This window comes from Sceloporus occidentalis, unplaced genomic scaffold, assembly GCF_023333645.1.
Source record: "Sceloporus occidentalis isolate IW3139 unplaced genomic scaffold, rSceOcc1.0.p SCAF_12, whole genome shotgun sequence".
NCBI lineage: Eukaryota > Metazoa > Chordata > Lepidosauria > Squamata > Phrynosomatidae > Sceloporus > Sceloporus occidentalis.
Window position 1 is genome coordinate 15,825,383 of NW_028316992.1, and position 24,642 is coordinate 15,850,024.

Here is a 24,642-nt window from a genome sequence, read left to right on the forward strand (position 1 = left end):
CAACAGCCCATATTTTAGGCACCTGTCCCCTAATTGCAGTTCTGTACTTCAGAACTACACCTTCATTTTGATTTTTTCCCCTGATGATGCACATTGCTTCAGTCTTCAGATGCTGATGGTCCTTGAAGCGCTGGTTCCCTGTTACCTGCAGAGGCTGAAGAGGCAAACCTCCCAAGTGGAAACAGTGACAGCTGCTCGAGAAGAAATCGCAGCAACAGCTGCACTTGCTACATCTTTGCAAGCCCTTTTGTACAGCGTGGAAGTTCTTACCAGGTGAGATGCCCCACCTTTGTGACTGTGACCTCAGAGAACACGAGAGATGAAGAACAGAAGAACATTTATTCCATGTTATTTATATACCTGCCCATAGTTAAAATTGATATGTTGTCTTTAAAATTACAATGAGGCCTAACTTGACTTATCAAATGATAATTCAATTGAGCACACCCCAGATTTGAATTTTTATTGAAGCTTATGTTTTTCCCTTTCAAAATGTGATTAATTAAATCTGTTTAACTGAGAAACCTGGGGACAAAAGCAAATTATCAACTTTGACCATAACATGGGTAATAAAAACAATCCTTTCTTTGTGGCAAATTTGGTGTTTGTCACTAGCATGAGTTCAGACAGTCTCTTTTTTTTAACCAAACGAACAGGCCAATGACTGCTCCTCAGATGAGTCGCTGTGATCAAGGCCATAAAGGAACCACTACTGCTAACCACACTATATCATCTGGAACAAACACTAGGTAATTCACAGCCTTAAGCTCCATTGTTCCTTGTGATAGCTTATGTGTGCCTGAAGTTTTGAAGAAAAAGTGGAGGAGTGAATGGCCACAGGAGGAGCTTGTATGCATTACCTTGCTGTATCAAACTCCTAGGCCTGTTACAGACTGCCAAAATAAAGCTGCTTCGGGTCTCTTTGGAGGTATGCTGTTTAAATGATGCATGCATCCTAAGAATCCGGAAGCTGCACCAAAGCTGCACTCCAGTGCTTAGGAATGGAGTGTGGCTTTGGTGCGACCTCCAGACTCTTAGGACCCATGTATCATTTAAATAGCATACCTCCAAAGAGACCCGAAGCAGCTTTATTTTGGCAGTCTGTAACAGGCCATAGTCTACTAGGACTAATGTGTTGTTTCCAGCAACAGCCAGTCCAGTCTTCACAGGAAGTAATAACAACAGAGCATAATAAAGATGTAAACCCTTTATTTTGTTTTTAGCATCTCACAGTCTGTGCAAACACAGAGGTTACACGTGTCCCATAAAATCACTCAGGGTCTGATAACCCTGCATCTTTCCTTGTCATTGACGGAAGTGGCATTCAGGAGTAAAGTCAGAACCTGAAGCTACAGGCTGGAACGAGGCACTTCATCTGAGACGAAAGATGGAGCAAGTTGACGTGCCTGTGCCTCCAGCTTAGAAATGGGGATAAGAGTTGGAGCTGCAAGTGCTTCTCTCACGAAGAGTGCTTGTCAGACACAGAGCCAGGGCAGACACACCCGCTCCTGCCTCTGTTCATATCAAGTTAAAGTGGAGACAGGTATACTGTCTTGCCTCTTTGTCTAAGGGGCTCTTGCAACACTGATTCGCATTAAACACAGGGCAAACTCTGCCTCTTCTACAGTTTTGGTGAGTTTTTGGGGCTATGAGGCCATCTTCTAGAAGAGTTTATTCCTGCCGTTTCGCCAGCAGCTGTGGGTGGCATCTTCAGAAGATGCCAGCCACAGCTGCTGGCAAAACATCTGCTTCTTCTCTTGGACTCCCCCACCCCACCTTTTCCTCCTACACAACTCCAGACTTAAACTTAACCTGATTGTGAGGATAAAAAGCCAGAAAATCTCAAATTTTATTCCTGTTCTTTCTGATTTTATTTTAGAGATCCATATACATTTTGTTTATCTGAATATTTTCGGTCAGTTCCCAGTACAGGCAGCGACTTTTTATACCATCTCCCCAATAAAGAACAGGAGCAAAATCTGGGATTTCAACCTGTCTGGGTCACCCAAGATCAGATGTATCTTATCAGTGTCTGTCAGGATTTCAATTTGATTTTAAATATGTGTGGCTAATAACACTGTTAGTGTGTTGGTTTTTTCCAGGACATTTTTGTGCTGTTACAAACACACAAAATTGTCTCCCTACATGTTTTTTGGGGCAAACAAGTTGACACTTCCTTGGTATACCAACCAGAAAACCCTTTAGTGCAAGATGTGTTAAAATATGTTATTGGATACAGCTAAGGACATAAACTTCAAATACAGAGGCCAGAAAAGCATGATCTCTATCTTAGATATATATGGGAATCATCTGCACAATCTAGGCCAAGACCAGGCAATTTCAGAGAAGCTGGGGATCAATCGTTTCACTGCCACAAGACTGCCACAGGTTTTACCATGTGTCATTGGCACTTTTAATACCAACTGATGTGGGGAAGGGAGAACCATTTATAGCAATCATTTCATTTTCTTTGGATGGACTGTAGGGTTGACTACTGAACTTAAAGCTACATTTGCTCGCTTTATGTAGGTTTTCCCTGTTTGATCCTTCACAAACAAGCTATTACAAAGTATTTGAACCAAACAAAATTTAAATTGTCCTTTTCCTCTGGTTGGCAGTGAAATTTAATGGCATGATTTGCTGCTGAATTTCTGTACAGTTTTCTGAGATGTATTGGGTATGGAGGTGGGATTATATGGCAAAAATGACCTTGGGTGCTGCCAAGGGTCTAGGAGCTTCTTGATCCCCATCTCTTGTTTAGGCTTCTAGGCTATGGATTTCATGCACGCTGAACACTTTATCCAAATGTTATTCTTGCATCTCCCATAGTCTGAGAAATAGGACAAGTGTTTACAGACAGCCTGGGGACAGGAAGACATGCTGTTGCTCCCCTACCTACACTTCACTGTAGTAGGAGTTGTCAGATCTGGTTCAACATGTCCTTTGGGTCCTGGTTTGTTTGTTTTCCCTTATGAAACTGTCACTGAGTTCTCCTCATATTTCTAGGTACCCAGAGCAAGGAGCCAAGCTGCACTTCATCAGGTATTTCAAGAATGATACCCAGTATCCTTAGCATCTGTGTAGAACTCTTGCAATGTAGATCTTTCTGGGTTCCCCTTTGCACAGTTTTGTGCAAGAGATACCAGAATGGTTGGGTGTTTTTGGGTGGGTTTTCTAGGTAACGGCCTCTCTTTTCAGCCCTCAAGCTGCTTGTTCTTCCTTTTCTATAATGGGAGAAATTACTCTTGGCAAGCCATTATCCTCTTGCCTTAGCATGCCAAACCTGTTCAAAAGGAGGGGTTCATTGTAATCTTTTCATTCAGCAGCATTTTTTTCCTGCCTCCATGTTCACCTTTTTTCCCGTTCCCCCTTTGTATTCTTCAGGGAAAACCTTCATTTGCTGGAGGAAGGCCAAGGCCTCCAGCGAGAAGAGCTGGATGAACGCATTGCTAGGGAGGAATTTAGGCGACCTCGTGAGTCCTTGCTGAATATCTGTACTGAATTTTATAAGCACTGTGGCCCCCGTCTGAAGATTTTGCAGAATCTTGCTGGTGAGCCGAGGGTGACTTCCTTAGAGCTGCTGGATGTTAAGTCTCATATGAGGTATTATTTTAAAAATGCATGACTCTGAAACTGTACAGTATATATCAACTGTAGAAGTAGGTGTGGCAAAACATTTCAGGAGCTTTATGTAATAGTATCACAACACATTAAGCAGAAATCTAAAGCTTTTTATTTTGAAGAGAACAAACAGGATCCTTTCTGTTCCAGATTCTCCACAGATTCCTTGTTTCCTTCCTTAGCATGAGAAACCATGAGTCCAGATGCAGCACTGGTATCGTAAGATAGAAATCACAGTACTAATATGTATAACGTATGGCTTTAATTTCCTACAAACATTCCTAATACATGTTTTCAACAAATCTGTTGGCATTTTGTTGTGAGGACTAGTAACATTAGCCTTTCGGTTTGCATCTCCATTTAGGGAACTAGACCTTTATCGGTCCTTCAATAATTGTGATTGTTGCAAAAAATTTCATGGACCATACGGCCCATGTCCATGACATCTCTAAGACCAAGAGACATATTCCGGCTTCTATGGAGTATTGGCAGGTTTTTAACATGAACATATAGAAACAATTCACCTATGTTTAGTTTTTAGAGACAGGAAAATAAAAAAGTGAAATATGGTTTTTCTTATAGCAGCACCACATTTTTTTCTTGGAAAAAAATGTTTCTCCTTCACAGTAATGAAATGTACAGTTTATCATTATGTTTATTTTGAAGAGCAAACATAACTCATACACTCCCATAGCAAGGCTTATCCATTCATATTGCAAATCTCACCAGCCAACTCATTTTCACAGCTGATGCTATAACTATTGGAAGATTGGTGCTAATGCAAGCAGAGAGTTTTGGAGATGATTACTTTTGCTGCAATAAGCACTAGTTCTTAGGGCAAGATTCAGCAACTTATAGGGGTTATCTCCCATATCAGCCTTCCATACATTCCCATACAATTAGCCACATAACCCAGTTTTTCCATCCCAAGTTTTTTCCTACTTAGAGGTAACCAGATCGCCACTTTCTATTTTGAGAAAAGGCTAAAGATTGGCCATTTCCCCCTCCATCTTGATTTAGGGGAACACAGTTGATCATTTTGTTAAAAAAAAATATGGGGAAAGGTACAGGTATCCTTTGCCAACTCCTTCCTTGGTGGGTATACCTCCATAGCACACTCAGGAAGAACTTTATTTGAGCTACCAGCTCAGTTATAGATTTCAGTTCTTACTGAAAATAAAAAGAAAAATGTATGTGACATTAATAAAATGTATTTAAAAAGAAATAATGAAGCAACATCTATTGGCAAACCCATCTCAGCTTTCACCATTTAGGCAGTTTGTCAGCATAACATGTGCCATCATCCATCTATTTGGATTTTTGGTAATCTCAAAAGTAGTGGGTCTTTTACTTTGTTACTCATGAGAGTCAGTCTGAGTATGTTGGATCTGGTATGTGGTTGCATATTAACCCCCTTTTTTAGATCTACAGAATGAAGTAGAATGTAAACAACTGGTTTGTCCAGTATCTTATTTCATGTTTCTGCCAGTTCCAGTTAGTTTGTTGCGTGCCTTATTTCAAGTCATACCCAAAGATGAACCTATCATTGCATTTTCTTGGCAAGATTTGTTCAGAGAAAGTTTGTTTTTGCCTAGCTCTGAGGCTGAGAGATGGTGACTTGCCCAGTATCCCGAATGGGTTTTGATGGCTGAGCGATTATTTGAACCCTGGTCTCCAGCGCTCAAACCACACCATACTTGCCCTCATCTAGTTTAGAGCAGACTTAGGAGCTCGACAGACAGCGCGTTCATGGGCAGCTATGTGCCGCCCCTGGAAGTGTTGGGTTGGGGACATGGCAGCCACACGCCATGCCCCCAACCCACGGCAAATAGAAGCCTTGAAATGCGGCTCCTATTTGTGCCCCAGAAGAGGCACCATAAGGGCCATGGTGTGGCTTTATGACACCCTCTGTGCGCAGTATCATTTGTGCACCGTGCACAAAGGACATCACTGTGGTGTGCCCCATGTAAATGGGTACATGTCAAGATGGTGCCCTGGCAGAGGAAGAAGGTCTGGGCGCATGTGGATGCCCAGCCCTTCTTTAGCCCTACAGCGAATGGATGCTGATGGAAACTGCCAGACTGTAATCCTTACTGAATTAATGAAACTTATGCAAGTGTTGGCTTACCAAATTTCTATGATGTTTGAAACTGCCATGTAATCATTTTCACTCTTGACGATCATACAAAACTGTTCTAAAGTTAGTGTGGTTTTAAAATATATAGGGCTAATTCCAGTTGTCATCCCCAACTGTTATCTGACAGTTTCAAAAGCTGTTTTGCTGAATGCATGCAGAAACCTTTTTATTTGTTTTTCTTTTGTTTTGCCAATCTATTGGGGGTTGCACAGACTATCAAAAATTGAGTCCTCAAGTAAACAGAAGCCTATATAAATAGAAGTCAGTGCGTGGAAAAACACTTCTTCGTTATCACTGCTAAATAGAGCTTTCTATCATTCGAATGTGCTTTCTTGAAGAATTGGAAAAGCCACATCAAATATACTCTGTGATTTCACATTGTAAACAAGTGAAGCCCCAAGGTGAATTGTAGACCAGTAGATCTCAACCTTTAGACTTCAGTTCCCACAAACCCCAATAAGCACAGCCAATCATAAAAGGTAGTGAGAGCTGAAATCAGAACATATGCAAGACCAAAGGTCGAGAAGCACTCTTGCAGATGAAGTAATGTTTCTCTGTCAAAATAATATTCCTAGCAGTTGTTTCTTTAGAGTGTCTTCTGATTTCCAGAGGCTCACTGTTCTGCAAAGCTGAAGATGGCTGTTGTCAGATAGATAATCTAGTTGTGATAAACTACATGCTTCCTTCATTTTTTCCAGGGAAAACTACATACTTGCTTCAGTTTAATGGCAAAAAGAGGCAATAGTAATTCATTGTTTTTACAAAATGGAAACCTACTACACATTTCCAGTACTGCAAGCATTTTCAGAAATTAGAGATAACATGTCTCAAATATTCTTATTAATTATTGCACATGGGTTAATAGAAAAGAAGGGGTGGAGAGGAAGGCAAGAGCAGCATACTAGCGCCTAAGTTTAAACTTTACATATTATTGTGTAGTGTATATAAAATGAGAATGGAATCTGGCTCATCTGTGAATTAAATTAATTTGCCACAGTACCATTAGTATAACCGCATCTAAATAAAGTCATACATATCTATGACTCATTACTATATGCCATTCGCTTAAGCAGATTTAAAGAGATGTCCCTAAAGAAGTTGACCATGATTCCTGTGTATGTCATGGACCATGTAACATTCTACTAAGTGGGGTGTGTTTTTCCAATAATGTAATAGTCATTGCTCTCTGCAGAGTAACTCACTTTGTAGAATCTCAGATTTCCCTCTAAACAAGCAATAATTTTAGGTTGGCAGAAATTGCACATTCCCTTCTGAAGCTGGCACCCTATGACACTCAGACGATGGAGAGCCGTGGGCTCCGGCGATACATCATGGAGATGCTACCCATCACAGACTGGACAGCTGAGGCAGTGAGGCCTGCCCTTATCCTCATCTTAAAAAGATTGGATCGTATGTTCAATAAAATTCACAAGATGCCTACTTTGAGGTGAGCAGGTGTGACGGAAACCTCTGGGGGTCCGTTTCTGATGTTGCAAGCCTTGAAGGAAGGGTATGTCATTTTATTGACAGTGTTTTGCTGCACTGAATTCTTACAGCAAAAAACCAAAAAATGTATTTCTCCTATTGGTGTGTATGCATGTGACCATATCCAAGACAACAATAGAGGAAATGCATCTTTTATGGAGAACCGACATGAACATTTATAAAAATGTAGCATGATCCTCAAAATAAGCATTCAGAATAGCAGATATTGTCACCATAATTTCTAAAATCACTTATTAGCCTATTTTAAGGTATAAGCATATATTGTTATACTAAGAGTACGGGTTAAGTGTACATTTGGTGGTTAGCCTGTCTACAGATACAGAAGCATTAAAATACAGATACAGTGGACCCTTGTTATATGCTGGGGTTTGGTTCCAAGATCCCCCGTGTATAACAAAATCTTTGTATGCTGAAGTTCCATTAAATATAATGAGATAGCAAAATGGTGTCCCTTATAAAAAATGGAAAATTAAGGTTTGATATTTGAAATTTATACTTTTTTTGAACATTTTGAAACCGTGTATGCTTGAATTGATGTATAAGAAATCCGTGTATAACAAGGGCCGACTGTATAGCTCATTTAACAAATTAATGCATTTCTGGGCATAACTTTGTTAACAGAAAATAGGTACCAAAGGCAGAAATAGCATGGAAGGAATAAGAATACAGTGGTACCCCGGGATACGAATTGATCGCGTTACGAAATTTCCGGGGTACGAAAAAGTTAGATTGGAAAAAACTGTTCCGGGTAACGAAAGATTTTTCGGGTTACGAAATTCATTTTGGCGCGTTTCGGCGCAAAATTCAAATGCGAAGCGCGGCTAGCGGCTTTCCAGCGCTAACGGAAAGCCTTTTCGGGTTGCGAAATGTATCGGGTTACGAACGGCGCCGCGGAACGAATTAATTTCGTAACCCGAGGTAGCACTGTAGGTTCCTATACCACAAAAAGGAGTAAAATCAACCTGTTGCAGCAAACTTTTGATTCCATTCTAACGACAAAAGCATGTCAAATGAAACAACCAGACCAAGTAAGCATTGCATAAGTAGACAAAAACATTCTGAACTTTCTAGAGAACACTTCTTCTCTAAAGGATATCCAGAGATGAATTTTTCCTTCAGCAGCCTCCATTTTTTTCTAAAGATTTTTATTTTGGTGGCTAAATTTAAAGAACTATGTATTTTTTTAATACGCTGAGGGTTGCTGGCAAGGCAACAGTCTTCTATTTCATGGTAAAAAAAAAAAGACTGAAGTAATTTCAGGAGTGATTTAGGAAGTTGTTTTCATGCATCCCTATCTCCTGATTCCCTATTATGCTATTCATGCATGCTCAGCAAAGGATTCTGGAGGCAGCTGCTGTTTACCTTGCCTGTGGTAGGCAGGCATACAAAGCTACAGTAGGATTGGGTATAATGGAATCAATTTTTTTTTTGCTCAAACTTTATTATATTGTTTATTGCAGATGTACTGCTGCAACCCAATACTAAAACTGTGTTTCTCCAGCCCTCCTTTGTCATCCTCCTAGTGCCAAGGCTGCTAAAAATGTCCAGATAGACAGAAGATACAATGAAAGGAGGAAAGCTAGCTGGGTATAAAAAGACTTGCTAATAAGCAGCTTCTTTGTAAGAAACTTTGGCGGGATACAGACCTCCAAAAAAGGGTTTGCTCAGCAAGGGAGCCGCAGTGGACAAACCGCGCGGCTCCATCGTGGAACAAGCAGAACCCACAAAAAGCAGTATCGATGTTAGATTTTAAAGTGCCACCGAATTGTACCCCTGCCTTCCAAAGGATATTTTAAAATCTACGTAAATGGTGTATAAATGTAATGATTTCTAAATGAATCACCTTTTGTGACCAAATATCTGTTTCAAGTCTGGCCCCTTCCATCTTCCTCAACAAAACCCTCTTCCCACCATTATTTCCTAAACCTTTCTTGTGTGTCAAATACGTGATAGGAAGCAAACTGCATTTTTTTTGTCTGTTCTACTTCCTCTGTTATATTCTCTGTATCTTGCCTGTACTTTTGACCTTCCATGTCCTAAAGAATTCCCTAGCATCTTTAATAGGTCATTCTTCCTCTCTTTTTTAGTATGGCCAGAACATGTCAACTACCTGTTTAATGTTTCTAATCATTTTAGAAAGGCCGCTCATGAGGAATCCTCTTTATTAGAAAGAAATTGTGACACAAAGACATAAGTTGGGTTCAGATGGTCTTTCCTGGCTTTATACCAAGCATTTTGGCCAAAGCAAAAACAGGTTTTGGTCACATTATTCATGATGACATTCTCCTCCTTTTTAAAATTTGTTTGCATTCTTCCTCCCCAACCATATTGTCATTACTGTGACACTATGAATAAACAGAGTGAACATTAGGAAAGGCCTACCATCTTGACAGTTTTTTTTATAGCTGTTATAGTGGTAATATGATGGATCTCAACCGGCAGGTCATTCCATATTCTGGGAGCGGTTGCCAAAAAGGTCCTCTGGGCAGTTTCAGACAATCTAGTTTTCATGGGTTGCAACAGATTCCTCCCAGAGGACCTGAGTGCGCAGGGTGATTTATACAGAAGGAGGCTGTCCTGAAGATAGGTTGGACCCAAGTCATTTAGGGGTTTAAAGGTGATGACCAAAACTTTGTACTGCACCTGGAAACTGATAGGCAATCAGTGAAGCGATCTTAAGATCAATGTTATATAGTCTCTTCTAGTTGTACCTGAGACCAGCCTGGCTGCCATGTTCTGTACTAACTGGAGTTTCTGAACTAAGCACAAGGGTAGCTCCATGTAGAGTGCATTACAGAAATTAAGATGAGAGGTTATCAGTGCGTGCACCAGAGTTTCTAGGTTCCTCACTTCCAGGAAAGGGTGCAGCTGGCATATCAGTTGAAGCTGACAACAGGTGCTCCTGACTGTCACATTTACCCAATTTGTCATCTGGAGCGACAGATCTAGGAGCACCCCCAGACTGCGAACACAGTCCTTTGAACAGATAAAGTGCCTTAGACCAGTCTCTTGGATCTCTTGGACCCAAGTAAATATCCTTTATCTGAGATATTGCACATTGCAAAGTTGTGTAAGTGGCTCACAGTTAAAGTTCAAAGCAATAAAGAAACAATAAAACATGGAGGACGTGTTCAGTTTGCTTAGCAGAACTTCCTGAGGTGACTGGAACCAGCTTTTGAGCACTGGCCTATGTGAATCTGTGGTTTACATTGAGCTGATCCACCAACTCCGTCAGCCTGTGTGGTTGTCCAGCCTATGTGAATCTAGAAAAAAAATCCTATCCTAGGATAGTGTCCTGCTATGGCTAGATAAATGCAAAATGTTGTTCTGAATTTCACATACTCACAGATTCACAGTAACTAAAACTGAGATGTTGCTGAGAAGGAAAGAGAAATACTGATGAAAAATGCAAATATGAGATTGCATTAGAATATTTAGTTCTAAAAAGTATAGCGTTCCTAGTACAAAGCAAGAGAGACTATTTTAAATACAGTAATCTAAAAACCATGCTGGTAAGGACATACTGGAAAATATAGGCCATTAAAAAAAAAAAAAACCACCACCACTACCTTCCCCATATTGTGCCCCTGCCCACCTTTCTCACTTGTTCCCTGTTTGTTGTTTGTGGGTCTGAATATTTTTGGACCAATGTCAGAGCACTGTTTGGGTGCCTTGTTACTGTCAGATCAGTTTCTTCTGTAGTGCTGGCTGTGAATTTCTGCTTTTTGAGTAGCTTAGGTACGAGGCTTCCATTGCAGTGTCCATTGTTGCCCTTTGAGAAGTCCTTCTTTGGTGTCCCTTTGTGTCAGTCACCTTGTTGCAGGGTTTCTGGGGGTGCAAAACACCTAATGCCACTACTGTTGTGTTCCAGGCGACAGGTTGAGTGGGAGCCTGCCAGCAGTTTGATTGAAGGGGTTTGTTTGACACTTCAGAGGCAGCCAATCATATCCTTCCTGCCTCATCTTAGGTCACTGATCAATGTCTGTGTCAATCTGGTGAGTAACCAAAATTGCAACCTCCTGCACATCTGCTAAGCTTCCTTCTGTGGTAGAAATGCCCCTGGAATTAATATTTCACCAGTTGGTCTTTTCCTGTCTTTTCCCTACTCACCAAAATAAGCTCTTTAAATGACATTAAAAACAGTGGAGTCCATTTTCAAAGTGGTGCCTGGGGAGCGAACACAAGAAGAAGCCTGTGGTCAACTGACTGGTTTTTGCTGCTTTCCATGCACCACTTTGAAAATCCACTCCTGCATGCTGCGCCGAGAGTTGAGGGCTGCAAGTTGGAGAGTGGGGTGGTGGATGCTGCACACACCTGGTAGTGATGAGGAGTTAGGGCTGGGGGAGCTGGAGACAGATTTAGTCTCATGTTGTGGAAACAGAACAATTTTTATGGCTCTGAAAAAAGGCATCAGCCATTGATTAATTGGAGGAATCACCTGAGTAAATTTATTCCGGCATTTATGATGTCCAATCTAAAATCAATTTTGAGTTTTCCTCTACAATGTTCAGATTCTTCTCTTCCTTAAGGATGTGGTTTTGCTATATGGACAGTATATTAAGGATCCCCTCGGGATATTTTAGATTGCAGCTCCTATTATCCCCTGCCATTGGCCATGGTCATTGTCTGGGGCTCATAGGAGTTGCAGTTTAAGACACTGAGTGGGAGGACCAGGTTGCTGACCCCAGACCTAACCAGAACACTTTTACTTGGTAATGTAATTGACATGTATAGAACTACTGCGGAAAATGTAATTAAATTTCAGATGTGATAATTCTTTAGTGTAAAAATCAGACATATGAGAAACTACAATGCATTACATAACAGCACACATCATTTCATTTTAATCAGGAAATCCCTGTAAATCATTGCATGACAGAAGGTGTTTTTCAAACACCTAAAACAAAAACCTCTAGATCATTTCTCTAGACGTTCATAAATATTACATATAACACTAGACTGAAATTAGTAGTATCTGCCAGGGATAAGTACCTTAATTCAGAAGCACAGAGGAACAATCTGGAGGGTCCAGAGAGGTCGGTCTGCAGTTTACCAGTTCTGCAAAACCTTCTTCAAATAACATAACATAGTTTTACAAGATCTACTGATAGAATTCTGAAGTGGAAAAATTAATGGAGGAAAGGTCTGTGGAATGTCATAACTGGAGGGCTTTTCACACTATACAATTATAGCATTATGATTCCCTTTGAATTGTCATGGCTGCCTCCTGTGGACTCCTCCTGGGGTTTTGTTAATTTGGTCAGAGGTACCAGAAGAGGTTTCCCAGGTTAAGGTTTCCAAAGGCCCTTCTTGACCATCCTAAGGATCCATGGGAAATTACCATGGCAGCTCAAGTGGAATCGGAGAGCTATATTTCTATTGTTTAGTGTGAAAGGGCCCTAAACAAAGCCTCTGTGGCTAGGGGCAGTAGCAGAGGATCATCTTACTAATGAGCTTTTCCAGAGGTAAAAAGAAGCGATGAACCAGACAGACTCTTGAACTGATCAAGTAACGTTCTTGTTACACTCACCTCTCATTGTCCTTCTTTCTTGCAGATCTTACAACTTATTTTATTAGCCAGTGATGCCATCAAATGACTGGAAGTAGTTAGCTTTCACCAACCTGGTTCTCACCTGATGCGTTGGACTACAATTCTGACCACCTATCATATGCTGATTGGGGATGGGGCGAATTGCTATCCAACAAATCAATAGGATGCTGGGCTGGGGAAATTCTGTTCCTTGAAAAGCAAATAATGGGGATTTTTCAATAATATTTTTATTTACAATAGTGGTGGGAATTGTGTGGCTGTCCAAATATTCTTAGATTGCAGCTCACAGAATTCATGACTACTGACTATCCTGCTCAAAGCTGATGAGGACTGCAGTCCAACTACTTTTGGAGGTGACATGATCCCCATCCCTGTTTTGCAGAGTAGAAGTTGAGCAAATGGGATGCTGGCATGGGTGTAGCCCCTAGTACACCTCCAGCCAATCCTAATCTAGCATCACAATAGAAGCAGCATGTGTCAGACAGAAACGTAGGACATTATTAGCAAGATCAAAACTCAAGACACCATCAAATTGCTCTCAAGAAGTAGTGTTTCAGTATGCATCCAGACTGGTATGGTTGACACAAAGTTCAACAGCTTGGAGTATCTGATAGAAACCAGTATAATCAAGACTGCATTGGGCAGGTCAAGACAAGCCAAATGAAGAGAATCCCCACCATCCTTAAGGCGACCTGTCCATACAACGTAGGACCAAATCCCTGACTGTCTTCACAATGGAAGGCCAGTTCTGCACCAAATCTACCATTTCCCTCCCTTGACACGGTATAAAAAAACTCACCTTTTGCTCTGGATTTTGCAGAAAAATCTGGAGCAGTGTGTAGTGATGCCAGGCATCTGTCTACACACATGTCCAGCTGTACTGTTTGGTGATGCTGCCGTCGCTGCAAGTTGTTCCCTCTGAGGTCACAGTGAGGCAACCAGGCGTGTGGTCCTTATTTCTGACCTCAGAGGGAATGACTCATGCTGATGGTGGTGCCAGGTGGCACAGCGTGGACACACATGTAGACAGCTGCCTAGCCTTGTTACAGAGAGGAGAGGTAACAGGGAAATCCAGGACCAGTGTAGATATTGTGGCTGGTGCAAACAAGCCCACAGTTCACCATGAGATGTTAAGCTATACAAAATTCTTGGAGGAGGAAAAATGTTTATCATCTGAAAGTACATTAATAGCATTAATTCCTCTAAGTGAAATCTGCAGACATAGATCTGAATCAGTTCATTCCTCCTCTAAAATTAACTTAAAATGTTAGGAAATAACAAAGAGGAGAGTCTGAACATTGTATCAAACCCTGTTTGGGTGAGACACAGGACACTGCCATGACGTAAAATGGGAACAACTGACTCAGATTAGAAACACTGTGATTTCAGTACATTTTCCCGTGAGCACCATAAAGACATGACATACCCTCCAATCCCACCTTTCCAACAAGTACAGTGCTGGTTATTCAGGGCTAGTACTAGGTACATTCTTAAATGTGCTGGTTTCCCCTCTACCTCCTCTCCAGTCCCAGCTAACCCTGTAGTAGATCCGTATCCTCCCTCCCTCCCACTAGAACTGCTCCTTTCCCCTGACTGGCCCCAGCTATCGCAAAGCACTGTGGATGGCTCAGATTCCCAGAGCAGCCCAGTCTTGCGCTATCTGAAGTGTGTACCTCATCAACATTGGAGGGTATGGCATGGATGGAATTGCAATAGTTGGTCAAGGTGATGTGCTGTGTTTGTATTGCAGGTGATGGGAGTAGTAGGACCTTCCAGTGTGGCCGATGGATTACCCCTTCTTCATCTCAGCCCTTATCTCTCGCCACCTCTACCCTTCAGCACAGCTGTTGTCCGGCTTGTAGCATTGCAGATTCAGGTGTGACTGCCTTGCCTGTTAAACAGGCTTTGCTTATCTTGTGGTCAAGACACCAACCCACTGGTGCTCTTTTGTCTTTTGCGAAAGCTGGGCAAAAACTGTGAAGTGTAAACTTTCCCACAAATATGCTAACATTTTGAAGTTATGCACTTAGATCTCCAGGTCTTCGCTGGGTGTCAATTTAGCATAACCCTACTGAAATTACATTGGGGCTATGCAAGATTATACCAACCGAAGAGCTGACACATAGGAGGAAGTTGTGCATTTCAAAAAAAGTATAAAGTGGTAGATATATAGGTAGTTAGAACATTATTGCTGCTCTAATTTAGAATAAAAGAAGCAAACACATTGAAGCAATGGGGTCTGTTTAGGTCATGAGAATGCATTTTTGGGAATTAAAAAAAATTCTCTAAATCCATTTATGTTGTTTTGATATCAATCATTTTTCTTGGTACCTGATGGCAAATTTACATAATGTCAAACTTTGCAGTTCAGTAAGAGGTTCCTAATTGGTTTTATATTTCATTACATCAAGGATTTCTTGAGGCTAACCCTTCTTTTTTAAAACTCCCCCCACCCTTGAAATTAATTACATCTGTCCAACTATATCAAACTATTTTGTTTGTGCTGTAGGACAACTAGGATTTGAATCAGGGTCACCTGAACCTTGATTATGATAACAGAGAGAAGATACGTAAAATGTAAACATTCAGTTTATTATTATATTAATTATTGAATATCATCTTTTATGATTGTAAATAGTAAACATTTAGTAGAATTTGTGGCATGATTCACGATCTACTGTATTACTATATTTTGGAAAAGGCAAACAATGTACTTTAGGATTTAGGGGCTTCCATGTATCTTGCTCTTCTCTGCTGGTACTACATTAAAGTGAATAGGCAAATGCTAATTATAATGCAGGCTTTCTGCGTGAATTCTGTGTTTGAACAATTTCCTACTGGTGGCAGCTTTGCTCAGCTTGTGTATGTAGATGAGTGGATCTATGGAACAATGTAGACCTTCTCTGGTCTATAGAACAAATATGTTAAAGATATGTTTACTAGCTGTAAGGACGACCTAGGCTTTCTGGGTAAGTTTTCTCCTATTCAAGGTGTCAGAACAGAACATACTAAGATTTCAAATTGTGCTATTTGGCACTGGGCAGATATTTTAAAGAATCAAACAAAGCAATATGGGATAGCCCCCAAATTTAAATTTAGGACAGGTATGGTATTTTGTTTTGTTCTGTAACACTTTTCCTTGCATTATTATTTTTACAGCTTTTTAAAATTTCAGGCTTTGGGATGACTTAGGTAGCAATCAGTACTCTATCTGTTGAGAAATTATTTAGGACGACGATGTAAATGAGATGGAATTGGTCACTTGAAACTGGAATTTGCATAAATGTCCTCCAAGCTGGTGAACTTGTAAAGATATAGACAGAAGATGTTTGTGGACCCCATTTCTTTGTAGCCACATTACCCCTCACCCCATAACCTGCCAATAAACATGTTTTAATTCTCTTTTTTATTATTACTGCACAGGCTTTGAAAGAAGATTTTCCCTTAAGCCACGTGATATCCCCATTCACCAATCAGGAGAGGAGGGAAGGAATGCTTTTAAATCTTCTGATTCCATTTGTGCTCACAGTAGGATCAGGAAGCAAAGGTCTGATTAACAGAAAGATTCTTCTGTTCCCCCCTCCCTGTTGGTTCTACAAAACAGCAAATATCTGTGTTTCCTTCCACCTCTGTGTTACCTTTGGTATGAGCGTTCTCTCCGTGGTGTGTTGTGTGTAGGGTTCTTTGGGAATGCACACAAGGCAATAAGTGTTGTGGTGTCCTCTCACTTCAGCTGTGTTTTCTGAATTCACTCTTTGACAGAGGAGCTCCTTTCAATGAGATCAGAACAGTGAATGACAGAGCATGCCGGAGAAAGACAAAAAAAAAATCACCTATGTGTAAGAGAGATATGGGAACAAACAAGAAAACCACACTGCTTTCACTTGGGCTAATCGTGGCCCAATTCCATGCTGTCCGTGTGGATCAAATGCTGCTTTTTACACTACAGTTTCTTCAAGAATGCTGATTCTTTTAACAAAAGGGCTCCTTTGCATGTGAGGTTTAATCCTGAACATTTGTTCTGCCACGGTGCCTTGGCTCGGAGGCAACTACTATTTAGTCCTCATCGAACCAAGCGTCAATGCATGTGCAACCCCAGCCAAGATGTAGCGAGGGGGATTTTTGCTGATATGGGTCATGTCCAGCATGAACCTGTCTGTCCTTAAGAGCCAAAATCAGGAACAATGTGAGGATGAAGAAAGAACGCCAAGCAAGAGTGTGGTATTGTTCTCAACTTAAAATTAGGAGCTGTGTTATGCAGTGTTAGTGCTAAAATAGTTGGCATATGTTTGTGTACAGGAAGGAGTAAAGGTTAGGGGAGTTCACTGGATGTGCCAAATGTTCGTTTTTCATCAGAGTGTGGTGCTGGAAATGGTGATGCGAATCTTTTTCTGTGGATTGGGGGCTGACCATTTTTTTGTCCTTGTTTATTCCCTCCTTTGATCATATACAGATAGCCCTTGGCTGGAACAACCTGAAGTCCTCCTGCTGCTCCAGACAGTCATTAATATTTTGCTACCACCGCGCATTATCAGCACTTCACGCAGTAAGAACTTCATGTTGGAGAGCTCCCCTGCCCACTGTTCCACTCCGGGAGATGCAGGGAAGGACCTGCGTAAGGAAGGGCTAGCTGAGTCCACTAGTCAGGCAGCCTACCTGGGTGAGTGAGTTTTTATCTGGTAAACAGTATATACAAGTAAGTGATAAGGGATGGCACTACTAGGCTGTCATGCCATCCTTCTCCAACAACCTGAATCCCCACACCTATGTCAAAGAGGTTGGAATGTACATAGATTCTCTACCTCCACATTCACCGATTTACAGGTCAGAACCATTAGCAAAATATGTACATATTTTGCTTAACTAGAAGACCACCTCTTTCCTGTGCAAGAACTGGAAGCTGATGAAGAAAGGCTGTAAGCATATTAGGGGATATGCATGCAAGGATGCGTGTTCAGTCAGTTCATAGTACCTTAATTCTTCTGATTTCTTTCTCACTTCCAGCTCTGAAGGTGATCCTTGTGTGTTTTGAGAGGCAGCTTGGCAGCCAATGGTATTGGCTGAGTCTGCAGGTCAAAGAGATGGCTTTGAGAAAAGTTGGAGGGCTGGCCCTGTGGGATTTCCTGGATTTTATTGTGCGTACTCGAATTCCTATCTTTGTGCTCCTTCGACCCTTCATTCAGTGCAAGGTAAAGCCACATCTAATGTTATCTCCATTTCTTTGTGAAATGAAAACCGTGAAACCAGATGTACAATCCCTCTGGTAGCAAAGAGGAACAGGACAATGATTTGCAGCAACAGCAATCTCAAAGGTCAGGGCACTTTCCTTGAATACTAAACTACCTTGCGGAGCCTTTAAGTCAAAGTAAAGTTACTCAAGGAAGTTTAGTATTGCAGGATTAAAGAAAGGGCAGGAAACCTTTCAGAGAGGCTAATTTTTTAGAACTGAATTTTCCAAAGTGGGATGTCTGAGTGCAGAGTTTGGAAGGGTAGGATTTATGATGGTGTTCTCGGGTTAGTGACCTTGTTGTGGAATAAACTAAACATGGGGTATATTTGTCAGTAATGACACCATTCATAGTTGAAAAACAGGAACCTTAGCTGGTCTGGGCCTGGTTAAGTAGGATACTGTGCAACATTTGGTCATGGATTATACAGAACATGGAACTAATTAGTTACAGACAACAAATTATCTGTAATTAGTTCCTTTCCCAATAAAGAGCAGACTTCATTTCATTACAATTATAACTTGTCTAGAAGTAACATCACTCCTTTTTCAGAATAAATAACTTTTTAAAAGTTACTTTAATGACTAGCTATGAAAGCCTTTCTAAATAGAAGAATGTTGGTTATATAATTATTGTTATTGCTAATTAAGTTACAAAGATGTAGAAAATTTGGCTTGCAAAAGATGGGTTAGCTATTGAGGCATAAGTGGGTGCTATAGTTGGAGATCATAAACAGAGTAGTGCAGGAAGTCAGTGGGAGTGGGGGGAAGGAGTAGAAGGAAGGGATAATGGTTTTATACATGTACGTTTTCTTCATACTTGTAGTTAATTTCATTTTGTTTATTTTATAAATGTTTTGTCTGACATTTTTGTAAACTGATTTGTGAATAAAGTTTTTTAAAATTTTAAAAGTTACTTTAATAGTTTTGAGGGTGGGTTTCATTAAATGGCAGAGCAGAAATATCACATGGTTCCATTGTTGGCTTGTACTCATGCTTTGTTTTTTATTGGTATTGTCATTGTTAAGGTGATGGTGAGATGGAGAGAGACGAATGTCTCCTACCTCCTCACTTAGAAATCTTGCATTTTAGCTACTCTTAAGGTACTCTTCAGTTGCTTTAGGGCTTGTCTATATAGGCCAAAGGAAATACAGTGGACCCTTGTTATACGCTGGGGTTTGGTTCCAAGATCCTCTGTATATAACAAAATCCATGTATGCTCAAGTCCCATTAAATATAATGACATAGCAAAATGGTGTCCCTTATAAATAATGAGAAATCAAGGTAAATTTATACTTTTTTGGGACATTTTCAAACCGTGTATGCTTGAATCCGTGTATAAAAAATCTGTGTATAAGAAGGGCCAACTGTAGCTTCCCTCCATTCTTACAGCTTATCTACATGGGCCAAAAGAAACAGTTTCCCTCCATTCTTACAGTGACCTATCTACAAGATACATTGCTAAATGCCCAATTTGCATGCAGACTATCTTCATGACACAAGGCCAGTTGTGCACTGAACCTACATCATTCCAGTCTTAAATCAGTTCAGAATAACATCATTTGCTCTGGATTTTGCAGGAAAACCTAGAACACTCCATAGCAATGTTGGGCAGCTGTCCATACACATCTTGCCTTGTTACCTGGAGCTGGTGCCACTGATGCAAGTTGCTTCCTCTGATGTCACAAGGTGCGCAGCCATGGAATCAACAGTGTGCCTCATTTGTGACCTCAGGGGGAGTGACACACATCAGTGGCAACAGCTCTGGGCAATATAGGGGGACTTGTGTGTAGACAGTCATCCAGGAATCTGAGGCAGATCTGGGGACAGAATATTCTGGAAGCAGTTGGGTATTCTGGCTGGTATAGATCAGCCCTTAGTAGAAAAGGGAAACGTTCATTTATAGGGAAAGCTGAACCTCTGAAGGAAGAACTTTTGTAATGCTTTGGAATCTCAGTGTCATCTGCTGAGATTCCCATTGATCCTCCAAGGGCTCAGGCTGGTAACTTCTCAAACATACTATCTAAGATAGTTTCCCCTGAAGTGTGAGGATTTGAATCTGAGACATTGCTCCTTCCTTAAATATGTAACAAATTCTTGAAGGTGTTTTGTTGTTCCCTGTGGCTTTCCCTTATTACTTTCACCCTCAGTTGTTAGCTCAGCCAGCTGAGAACCACGAAGAGATGACTGCTCGGCAACACATTGCTGACCAGCTGGAGCGGCGCTTCATCCCACGCCCTCTTTGCAAGAGTTCCCTCATTGCAGAATTCAACAATGAGCTAAAGATCCTGAAAGAGGCTGTGCATAGTGGGTCAGGTAAGGACTTAAGGGCATCAAGGCAGGTTGAGAAGGCTGCCCTCCAAATACAGAACAGGATAATCTTTGTAAAGCCAAAACAGTCATGGCTCAGCATCTGTTGACCAGCACAACACTGTTCACCACACATAAATGATAAAACTGAAATGATAACAAATGATAAGGTTACTTATAGAGCTTTTGCAAAATGCACCCTTCATTCTGAACACCTTTTGCAACAAAATAACGTGAGTGGTGGTAATGACACAACTCATAGAGCACTTACTCTAAAATAAGCTTTAATTTACTACTGGGACAGAAAACCAATATAGTAATAGCAAAGTACATCTCCATGAAGTCTAGATTGTCTTTCATGTTTTTATGGGAATTGATAAGGCTTTTCATTTATCCTTGTTTTCCACAAGGGTATCTTTAACAGTTTCTTCCCACAAAGGAACATCTTTAAAGGATGTTGTATTGAACTAAATGAAACAGCTGTATTTGATTGAAACTGGTGCAGTAACTCTGTCTGCAAAATAGATGAGTGCAAGGTGGCAATGACCTTGTTTATTTATTTATTGAATTTATATCCCACTTTTCAGCCATAAAGGCTCTCAGAGTGGCTTACAGATAGTTATTCAGGTTCCCTGCCCTCAGGCTTACAATCTAAAAAGGTATGACACAAAAGAAGAAGGTGGTGGGGAAGGGGATCAAGTCCAGTGGTTCTTCTCTCCCTCTGAGGCCTGGACCATGGCAGATGGACTGGAGGGAGGGCCCTTCTTCTTGCTCTGGCTAGCCCTGATGGATGTGGCCTGTCTTTTCACTCCCTTCCAGGCCGGAAAATGTCAGATGGCATGGAGGGAGGGCTACTGCGCTCAACTTGGCCACAGTCTGAAAAAGTGATGGAACTAGAGAGTACTAATCCCGAAGCAAACATTCTGCCACTTACTGGGACAGTAAAGGAGCTTAACCTATTCTTGTATGTCACCAAAATATAACAGAAAAAGGAACTTTTGAAATAAGTGACCAGCATTCCATTGTAGAAGTTTTGAAAGAAATAGGCATGGTAATCTGTTGCAGCATAAAAAGGAAAAAGGTGTGTGTGTGAAATTTAGCAGCACCTTTTAGAATGATTTATATTTGAGCATGACCTTTCATAGAAATCAGTCTGCTTCCTCAGACACACTGATTGAATGATATTAAAGCCACAGGTTTTCAAGAATAGTTACACAGTTGTGAGAGTGAGATAGAATGTAATGGGATATGGAAAGATTAAAATTGTGACCCTGTCCATAGATCTTCAAAGAGCTGTGTGAGGTGATATAGGTCTTTCAAGATTGACATCCCCAACCTCATCTGAATATCAGTTGTGATACTCAAAAGCAATATCTCTTTCCCAATTCCTTCTCGCACTGAAGATTGCTCATGGGGTGGGTGGGAATGTCAGTCTCCTGCTTGATGAACATTAGGCAAACAGACCCTGGCCCATTGTTCACAATGGTTGCTATCCAGTAAGCCACAACTGAGGGATTTTAAAAGATCCCTACATATTACCTACACAATTGAATACATATGGATCGTGAATATCAATCAGTTATGAATAACTCTAGGTTACACATTGTAACTATGATTTTTAATTCCAACCACTGTTGGTTTCTATTAATGTGACTGTCAATCCTCCCCAACTTTGTTCAGCCTACCAAGGGAAAACTTCAATCAGCACTGTGGGCACCTCCACCTCTGCATACCGACTGAGCCTTGCCACTATGTCCCGCTCCAACACTGGTACAGGCACTGTCTGGGAGCAGGATAGTGAACCTTCCCAACAGGCATCCCAGGATACTTTAAGTCGGACAGATGAAGAAGATGAAGAAAGTAAGTGTTTGCCCCAAAGGTGAGCAGATCTGTTTGTTTAGGTCTAAATCATCAATCATTGGTGCGGGACAGACCACCTGAAAAGGGCGGCCTGCCGGTGGCCTAATTTCCTCCGGAGGAAAGCCACAGCAACCAAACTGCACAGCTTCCCTCCAGAGGAAAAAGAACCTGGAAAAACCAGGTTATTTTTGCACTGCAGGGCTGATGTAATGAGTATGCCACTGGCACACTCGTTACATAAGAACCGTGAGGCAATGTGTGGATGCCGCGCAGTGCTTATGTAACAATGGCGGCACCCATGTACATGGGGCGCCACCATTGCTACACCGCTGCGTCGTGTTAGGGACTGTGCAGTTGCCGTGCAGTCCCTAACCCTAAAATTGGTGCTAGTACAATGCATTTACGCAGTCTGTACCATGCCATAGTAATGTAAAAGCATACTTTTTACATGAAACTTCATCTGGATATTTTGGCAGGCGTCATCAAGATGTAAGTTATATATGGCTCTCCATCTCATTTTCACTATCTAATTCTAGAGAGGAGGTAGCAGTTTGGAATCAGTGACTGGAGGAAATTGGGGAATGGATGGTTTGTTAGGGTGTTTTTTTAAATGTTATTGTTCATTTCAGATGTTCATTTCAGAAGTGTGGAGAGTGATATCTTCAAAACAGCAATGTTGCATTTGTATGACTGTATGCATGCCACTTAGTGAGGGCTTTACATCCTGAAAGGCTATTCAAATATAATAATCTTACACCAAACTCCTGGTTTTTTAACTTTTCTAAAAGGCTCTCCAGTGTGGGCTTTAATGTTATGACTATTAGAAGGATCAATACAAATGCTGGCAGTATGTTTAAACAAAGAGTGCTCGATATTAGAGTTCAAACGGATCTATCAGCTCTAGCCTCAGTAAAATTCTGGAAATGGTTATCAAGAGCCAAAGCACTCTTCCAGGAAGAGAAATATCTGTTTTTCTCTATGAAAAGAGGATATCGGAAGGCTTTTGCTAACCTTCACTTTGAGCAAATGGAATCAAGGGTGATTCAAAGAAGATACCAGAGTATCCCTTTTCTTGATAGACTCTGTATATGTGGGGCACTAAACTGGAAGATCTTGCACATTATCTGCTGCACTGTCAATTATATAATGGTATTAGAAAGCAATATCTTGCCCCCATCTTCAGACATTTAAGGGGAAAAGATGATGAAAGTAAGCTGTCTCTGCTTTTGCAAGGAGATGGGCTTTTTATAACTCTTAGGGTTGCCTTGTTTTCAGTGAAAGCAGCTATTCTACAGAAGTAGATTGCGATGTAAATTACAAGAGGGGTGTAATAAGAACCAAATGTTTTACATTTTATAGAGATGTCTTTTTATGTAAGTTTTAACTATGGCACTGGATAGATGGGGGTTTGAGGAGCCCTCGTCACGTGTGAGGGCTGCCTGGTGGGCGGAGCGCCCACACACCCGGCAGCCCTTGCACGTGACGAGGGCGCCACAGGTGTATTGCACCTGCCAGATGCAGCGCGTTACGGTTACATCACAGCTGCGCAGCCGCAACGCAACCGCCCTGTCTCTGGTGCTTTGCGGCGCCGCAAAAAGGAGCTGTCTTTTCGGGCTCCTTTTTTCCTGTGCAGCAGTGCCATGCAATTTGTATGCTGCGGCGCTCCTGCGCAGGAAAGAAAGGGGCCGAGGAGGCGCCTCTTTTTGTCGGTATGTATCCCGCCGATGTATGTTTTTTTTCCTTGTATTTTTTTCTGAAATGGTCTGGGGATTTATTCAATAAAGATGTCAGTCATTCAAATACAGATAAAATGGAGCAACTTTGAGTTGTGCAAAGTAATATGAGTACAGCTGACATTAAAGGTCACAGCTTTTACTATCTGAAGCCACTTTGTTCCTGGTATACAACTAAGCAGGCTCATCCATATTTTAAAAGCTTGAGTCTTCACAATTAGCTGAAAGATTTGGATAGCTACAGAGAGAAAGGTGGCATCATTTGAAAGGTTGGAATATAAGTGTGAGATTTTTTTTTATTCTCTCCTCTGAATTCCATCTAGATGATTCTGTGAGCATGCCCAGTGTGGTAAGTGAACAAGAAGCATACCTTATGGGTGCCATTGGGAGGAGGCGATTTTCCAGCCATCTCTCCAGCATGTCTGCACCTCAGGCTGAGGTGGGCATGTTACCAAGCCAAAGGTAACATAATGAATTATCTCATATTTCCTGACTTTGCCTGTTATCACAAAAACAGAATTTACAAGGGTATAATATAGTTTATTATCCCTAGCTATTTGGGTTAAGAAGGATTGTACATGGTCAAATCACATAAGAGAACAGGATGGTGCAGCACTAGCTGTGAATCAATAGTCTCACTTAAAGTGCGAAGGTGTGGCACATATGTCTGTGTGTGTTTACAATAAGAATTGTAATG

The 24,642-nt window shown here is 41.1% G+C and overlaps 1 protein-coding gene across 2 annotated transcripts in view; it reads left to right on the forward strand.

The window, feature by feature from the left end:
• UNC80 (unc-80 subunit of NALCN channel complex) overlaps nt 1-24,642 on the forward strand; it is a 166,757-nt gene that overhangs the window by 116,003 nt on the left and 26,112 nt on the right. The window contains exons 48-60 of one of the 2 annotated variants that reach the window (XM_089477635.1): nt 103-273; nt 657-749; nt 3,007-3,042; nt 3,385-3,603; nt 7,005-7,205; nt 11,136-11,259; nt 14,566-14,691; nt 16,239-16,362; nt 17,269-17,475; nt 17,820-18,004; nt 20,193-20,358; nt 22,033-22,212; nt 24,269-24,407. In XM_089477635.1, the coding sequence (XP_089333761.1) occupies nt 103-273; nt 657-749; nt 3,007-3,042; nt 3,385-3,603; nt 7,005-7,205; nt 11,136-11,259; nt 14,566-14,691; nt 16,239-16,362; nt 17,269-17,475; nt 17,820-18,004; nt 20,193-20,358; nt 22,033-22,212; nt 24,269-24,407 (1,971 nt within the window). Of the gene's footprint in view, nt 1-102; nt 274-656; nt 750-3,006; nt 3,043-3,384; nt 3,604-7,004; nt 7,206-11,135; nt 11,260-14,565; nt 14,692-16,238; nt 16,363-17,268; nt 17,476-17,819; nt 18,005-20,192; nt 20,359-22,032; nt 22,213-24,268; nt 24,408-24,642 lie in introns of those variants that run through there. The other variant, XM_089477634.1, reaches the window with a different exon arrangement.